Below are 7,489 nucleotides of genomic sequence, written 5' to 3' on the forward strand. Positions count from 1 at the left end.
TCTGATATAACATGAACTATTCGGTGTCATTTCCAAACAGGTATATGGACTTATATTATGAATCAGAGTGGATTGTAGCAAGCATCCTGGGAGGAAGCATGGTTACTGTCTTCGGAGAATGCCGGCTGCGATAGTGCTTTCCTTTTTGCTATTCATGGGGAAGCGAGCGAAGCCCACCAGCTCCCTTCACACCTGCCACTGAGCAGATGGGAATGGCTTTTGGTCACAGCGAGCCTGGTAGCAGAGCCAACGCCAGAGCCCCCTTGCCAAACCCTGACGTCGACCGGTTTCATCTTTACAATAAAAAGGATGCGGCTTCCTCTCCCTCCCATTTGAAGTGGTGGCGCTGAAGTCAGAAAAGTGCCGGTAATTCTCCGGGGCACTTTCCCTGATGTCGATAAACCTCTGACGTGAACCTGTGACATCAGCCTGGCTTTTTTTTATCTGAATTATGCCTCCCTGTCTGAGTTGAAGATGCCATCATTCCCGTTTCATGATCTGCCTTGCGGAGCTGCAGCCAGAATGAGTAAGAAAGGGTTGAGTCACGGGGCTGGCGCAGTTCATTTTTTTGCACATGCTGTTGTCAAAGAAGAGACGGCCCGGTGAGAGATGCCAAGTGTCCGTCACTGCAGTGAATGATATGAGAAGGAAAGAGGCACTAAAACCTGCTCCCCAGAGGAAACCGTTCTCCCCCCTGACTAACACCGAGAGCTGTGCTGCTTCAGGACTCGAGATGGTCTAAAAACTGAGTGCAAATGTGAATGAACCTAGTAGCTCTGCAGCTTCACCGTGGGTTTGACACTGATTACAAATACCAAATAGCTTGTTGTCTGTACGTTTCATTTTTAATATGATTTGGTAAGCCCTGACCATGTGCTTGGTCTGGTACGAGGGCCTAGGATGCAGCCATGCCTGTCCAAAGAACTGAGAGCACAGGGCACAGTACAGACACAGACTCTGCCCTGGACTGCTAATGGTCTAAATGGGGTGGCCACAGTGTAGACATGCAACACTGGGAATGTTTTTAGGATTTGTTTCCCTTTTAATTTATTATACCAATTATCATTGACTTGCTTATTCCAGGTGATAAGATGCATAATCTCAGTTACATTTCATTGTTTGCTTAGTGCTGGTGCTTTAATACTCCCAGCTGTCCTGGGAGCATCTGTCTTCTCACAGGAACTCAATGTGATCCAATGGAATTCACCTTGTTGGATGAGTGGGACTTTAAGATGCCAGTACTGTGTCTGTATTACTCTTTTAGAAGCTTGAAAGGAAAGTAACCAAGTATTTCTCCCTGACTGGACAGTGCCGGCCTCAAACTAAGTGGGTTTCCTTTTCCCTTATACTTAAAAGGACACAAGCAAGCAATGGAACAGCCAACTTAATGGAACAAAGCAGGTTGCCTCAAGCCTCCCAAGTTATACTCTGCTAAGAACAGAGCAAACGAGAGTGTTTAGATCTCGCTGATTTTCCAGAATTGTCCTTAGTGTGCTGTTGAGTACCAGAGGCATCCCCCAGAGCCAGCAAAGAAGAAAATAACTCAGTGACCCATTTGGGATGAGGCTGTGGTGACCCGAGTCTCTGCCTCTCATGACTAAACCTCTCAACCATTCTGCATGACTGTTTGAGGAACCAGACACCCTCCATATCGCCTCAGCTGTAGCTGGGGTGGAAACTGCAATTGAGACAGATTGGCTCAAAACAGGGATAACACTTTGAGACACGACATGTTCCTCATGCCTGACTGTCCTTCTCCAAACCAGGACACAACTGAAGAATCCCATCAGTGAAGCCTAAGCAAGCATCTGGGCATAACAGGGAAAGAATGGGTACGGAAGCCACTTTGTTCCCACCATTCAAGGTGACAGTCATTTGTACACCCCCTGTTCCATCTGGTAATGTCTCTTTAAAAGTTAGGGATCACTCTCCCAGTCCACCAACTCAGAGATGTCTGCCTGCTGTTAGCCAGGTCCTTGCATTTTGCCATTCCAGGTACTGCAGTGATGGGAGCCTTCTAGATACCTAGATTGATATGGCCCTGCTCCAAGTTAAGGCTCCATGAGTTGGGCTTCTCTACTGTTTGATCCTACTGCTCAGCTGAGCAGAGCAAAACCTCTTTCCTCTATCTGCTGCTCATCTCCCAGGCACATCGAACTTGCTCACATTCAGAATAAGCAGAAACTCTAACCTGGCAGAAGGAGCTCCACTCCCTGGTGTAGACATGGTGTGTCACCTTTATGGACCTCTTCTCCTTTCTTGTGGATGCCCAAGTCCCCTGATTTTCTTCAGTCCCTTAGCTTCTTAAGTGGATGTCTTCTCAATATCATGGTCCTAGGGTCCTCTGCATAACCTTCACACCCCTCTCAGGTGAGAATGATCTAAGTTGAAAACCCAATACCATGTGTCTTCAGAGGCCTTTATTTCTGTAACCAGGCTCATTCCAACCCAGTGTCTCATCTCCCAACTTGTAAGTACTTCTCTTCATATTTGAGTAAAGTGCAGCGGCTTTTGTGCTGGGGAAGTTAACAAGAGTCTTTAGACACCCTGTTTAGGCAGTAGGGTGACCGATGTCCCGATTTTATAGGGACAGTCCCGATTTTTGGGTCTTTTTCTTATATAGGCTCCTATTACCCCCCCACCCCATCCCAGTTTTTCACATTTGCTGTCTGGTCACCCTATTAGGCAGTCATCTTCTGCTACTGAAGTGGTCGCTTGTGTCCACCGAGGCTTGTTGTAAGTAAAACCCATCTAGTTGGAGCCTGACCTTCTCCACTGGAGAAACACTATTTACAGGTAAGAAAAACTGTTTATCCTCCACTTTCTTCTGGCAAACTTTGATCCCTCTCTGGCTTCTGACATTGGGCCTCTGAGTGAGTTTGAAATTAAAAGGGACAGTGTCCCATTTTAAATTTCAGACCTACATTATTAAAACTTAAAGCACTTAACTAATATCATTTGCTTTTTGCTGATTTACAGTGTTTATGGCTTGATTCTGCGCCACTGAAACAAATGAGAGTTTTGCCTTTGCTTTGTAAAGTTCAGAGCATTTCACTGTTAATCTCTGAGGTCAGTGCCACAGAGCTTCGTATGCTCCAAGGCCTTGTCTGCACTAAAAAAATGCTCTTTGCCTAGCACTCGTGAACCTATTTTAAGGGTCTGATTCCATCTCAATAAAAAAGGCCTTTTCTGTTCTACGTGTTTATGTTCAAACTGTGATATAACATATCAGATTGTATAAACCTACACTGATGCAGTGAGTATGGTCTAATGGCTAAAGTTATATAGTAAGCATTCTCTTTCTAGCTGTGTGACCTTGTGAGAAGTCACCATCTATCTGTGCTTCACCTTTCCTACCTGCAAAATGGGGCTACGAATGCTTCTCTATCTCACAGGGGTATTGTAAGTGAATTAATTACTGGGTCTGTAAAGTACTTTGAGAAACTCGGATGGAAGATGCTCTGTAAGTGCATAATATTAATTTATTATAATCTTCCTAAATTGTCTCTCTGGATCCTTAAGGAGTGGGATTGGACAATTTCATAGGAAATCTTTTTTCATCCCTAACCATTTTCTTTAGAGCCCAAAGTGAAAGCTGTTTCTACCAACTGCCATCTCTGTCACCATCTGGAAAATCACATTTTCTGAAGCTTTCCTCCTCTTTATCAGCTGTAACTAAAGCTATAAAATGGGAAGATGTCCTTGCTTTAATTAACACCCCTGTAGTTCAAAAGCTGATCTTAGTAATGAGAGGCAATTATAGCCTTTATTGAGGGATAGTCAGGTGGAACAAATCCAGCATCAATCTATGGGAGGCATTTATTCCCCCAGGAAATTTGGAAGCTGCTCTTTGTAAAGAGCTGAAAACAAGGTCTGGTACAACAGGTGAATCAATTTGTTCTTTCTGTAATCTTAAAAATAACTTGTTTCTATTTTTTTTTTTTTTTTTTGCAGACTTGTTTTTATATCACCATCCAGCTGCCAGCAACTAGCAGTTGAGTTAATAAAGGTTGTTACTGGATCTTTGAAGAAGTAGTTTCTAGTTTTTGTTTCTTTTTCTAGACCAGTGTTTCTTTCTACTTTGCATGGGATTCAGTACTGAGTTCTGGTGAAAGTGCATTACTAGCTCATCGCATCAGTAGCCAAGCGCAGGACAATTTACTACCGTTACCTGCAGCAGTGTAGCTAACTAACTACTAGTTGCATTTCATACTGTGCACACTGCAAATGGGTAGGTTTTGGGCCAAGAGTCTGACTGAAAATATCCGAGTAGGGCTACAGTATTGATTGGGGAAATGTCAAAAGAAATTCACTCCTGTGTGGAGGGCCAAGAGACCATCTACATTCCTATTTGGAGGGCTTAAGTGGAAAATAGGTGGTGAGTAAGACCTTGTGCAATCTCTCTGCATGGGAGTGAATTTCACACTTAGAGATTAAATTCAGTGTGGATAAGTATCTAAAAGTTGAGACCTTTATCCCACCCTCCTGTGTGTGTCTTGCACTGGCAAAGAGATGGATTAGATGGCTCACTAGGTCATGACCATCTATAGGCCTGATTCTCCACTCCAGTTTTACACCTGTGTCTCGCCATTGATTCCAGAAGAGTCATATTCCCCAACATAATGGAGTGGGAAATAGGACATTTAGATTCTGTGAAACCTCTTAGGACTGCAAAACTGGACAAGAATTGCTGCAAGATCTTTCTCTCTTGAGGTATTTTTAGAGCCCTGCAAATCTGTGGATATCTGCTTTATATCCATGGATATCCGCGGACTTTGTTTGCAGATTGCAGATCGGGAGCGGATACAAAATTTGTATCCGCGCAGGGATCTAGGTATTTTCACACTCCCACTCCTAGCAGGAAGTACAGATTTGTGCAACAATGTGGGGTGAAAAAGTTAAGTCACAGTGGTTTGGGTGAAGGTTTGGGAAGGTTCTCACTCAATACAAACCAATTCTCATATCCCTACTAATATAACATGAAACATTCCACATACCCGGTCCTGGACTCATGAGTCACCTGATATAATTAATAGTTCCAACCATTTCCAGTAATAATAGAAGGATCTGAGTCAATTGTGCATTCCTCTATAATTAAAAATTGTGCAAGCCTTAACCCTCCCCTCAAAACCCTACAATCTTCCAGCAATGAGTGTCTTTCACAGGGTCCCTAGGAGAAGCTTGTTAAAATTCCACCAACAAACTGGAGAGAGGTTTGGGATGGTTTCTCTATCTCTGATGGTTCTCTGGATACTGCTGAATCACTCCTGCCAGAGAATACTTACCTTTGAGGCCATCAAAATCCCCTGTCTTTGCAATGGACCAGATTCCAATGCCAGGTATCAGGTGTGTGTGTATTTGTTTTTTTAAATGTCCTGGTGAAGACAACCATTTCCAGTTATGGAGGTTGAATGTTATGCTATACACCATAGTAAATCCTTCAGGAAGGAAGTGAAACTTCTCCAGCAAATGAACTCTGTATAATTTTGTTTGCCATTAAGCAGTGTTGCCACTCTTCTTGCTTGCTTACAAGGACAAGGCTTTTATTTAAATTGGAACACAACAGAATAGATTCTCCATTCCCTCATCCAGTCTTCTCCTCAGGCATATGCACACCTAGGGTTTTCGCTGGCTTTGGGAGCCCCCTGTTACAATAGGGCAGTTCATCACTGCAGTGTTCTCATGAACTCCCAGGCTGAACACTTCCACTGCTGCAGCAGCAAATAAGTCCTCATTAATGTAGGAGTCACTTGTGCCTTCCAAAGACTTTGAAAGAGGTGGCTTTGGCTTCTCCAGAAAGGAGAGTATTATGCCTGGGGAAGACGTGGGTGTTGACAGGGTGCTTGAGTTATTTTTGTTAATGATTTGCGCTGCCGGTATGATGAGGAAGCTTTAGGAATTCCCACTCCTTGCTGACTCTCCTATCTTTTCCTTTTCTTCTCCAGGTTATGGACATGCCGCCCCAGGGACGGATGCCGGGAAAGCCTTTTGTATGTTCTACGCTGTCCTGGGGATCCCACTGACGCTGGTCATGTTCCAGAGCCTGGGCGAGCGCATGAACACCTTTGTCAAGTACCTCCTGAAACGGATCAAAAAGTGCTGCGGGATGAGGAGCACTGATGTCTCCATGGAAAACATGGTCACTGTGGGTTTCTTCTCCTGCATGGGAACCCTCTGCATTGGAGCAGCAGCCTTTTCCCAATATGAGGAGTGGAGCTTTTTCCATGCTTACTATTACTGCTTTATAACATTGACTACGATAGGCTTTGGCGACTATGTGGCCCTGCAGACCAAAGGGGCCCTCCAAAAGAAGCCACTCTACGTGGCTTTTAGCTTTATGTACATTCTAGTGGGGTTGACAGTCATTGGGGCATTTCTAAATCTGGTTGTTCTCAGGTTCTTAACCATGAACAGTGAGGACGAGAGACGGGATGCCGAGGAGCGGGCATCCCTGGCAGGGAACCGCAACAGCATGATTATTCACATTCAAGAGGACGCCCAGCATGTTCGGCCACGGTACAAGGCCGAAGTAACAGACCTTCAGTCAGTTTGTTCCTGCATGTGTTACAGGTCCCATGAGTACACCAGCCGGATGGTGTCTCACCAAAATTCGTTCAGCTCCAAGCTGAATCCTCAGTACTTTCACTCCATCTCTTACAAGATAGAAGAGATCTCACCAAGCACATTAAAAAACAGCCTTTTCCCATCTCCTGTTAGCTCCATCTCACCTGGGTTGCACAGCTTTACAGATAACCACAGGCTGATGAAAAGGCGAAAGTCCATTTAAAGTGATTTGTCTTCTTTTGCTTTACTTGTTTTCCCCAATTACCTTTTTTGTTTCTTGAGTGAGACGGAGCGAGGCCAAAGGGAATAGAAAAAGCCAGTCCTCCTCTGAGACTCAGCTCTTGAGCATGAAGCATGGATTAATTCTGTTCCAGCAAAGTATGCCTTACATTACCCCCTCGGTGGATTTCAGAGGATTCGAGGTGACATGAAGTGGGTACCAAATCCAAAGTTGCACACAAAGCTGGGAGCCTTCATGTGCCACTGGCACTCCTGACCTAATAAACTATTTTCCTCTCAAGCAGGTCGCTGTGTGCGTGTGCGCGTGTGTGTTGAGTGCGTGTGTGTGCAATTCCACAACCAGTGCCATGTGACAAAAATGCATCAGGTATTAATTTTTTTTCCCTTGAAGCAATTGTGTTCCAGTCTGCTTTTAACTTTTAGACTGCTTCCAAAAGAATAGGAGACAGGGGAGCCAATTTGTTTTGTTTTTGCCAAGTCAAGCATGTGTCATAAGCAGTCAATATATCAGGTGTATCATGATCAATTTTTGAATGCTAGATTTTAGATTGTATTAACATTAAAAAAAAGGGGGGGCAGGAAAAGATGGATCATTTTAGCTTGCCAGTTCAAAATTAAAAATAAAATAAAAATAAAGCATGCACTTTGTAAAACTGGTATGCATTATAAAAAAAAACACAAGAAA

The 7,489-nt window shown here is 44.0% G+C and overlaps 1 protein-coding gene across 1 annotated transcript in view; it reads left to right on the plus strand.

Moving 5' to 3' along the window:
* KCNK9 (potassium two pore domain channel subfamily K member 9) overlaps positions 1–6,787 on the plus strand; it is a 125,536-nt gene extending 118,749 nt beyond the window's left edge. The window contains exon 2 of the mRNA XM_065399987.1: positions 5,946–6,787. Within this exon, the coding sequence (XP_065256059.1) occupies positions 5,946–6,787 (842 nt within the window). The remainder of the gene's footprint in view (positions 1–5,945) is intronic.
* Positions 6,788–7,489: the final 702 nt, after the last annotated feature.

Source organism: Emys orbicularis, chromosome 2 (genome assembly GCF_028017835.1).
Source record: "Emys orbicularis isolate rEmyOrb1 chromosome 2, rEmyOrb1.hap1, whole genome shotgun sequence".
NCBI lineage: Eukaryota > Metazoa > Chordata > Testudines > Emydidae > Emys > Emys orbicularis.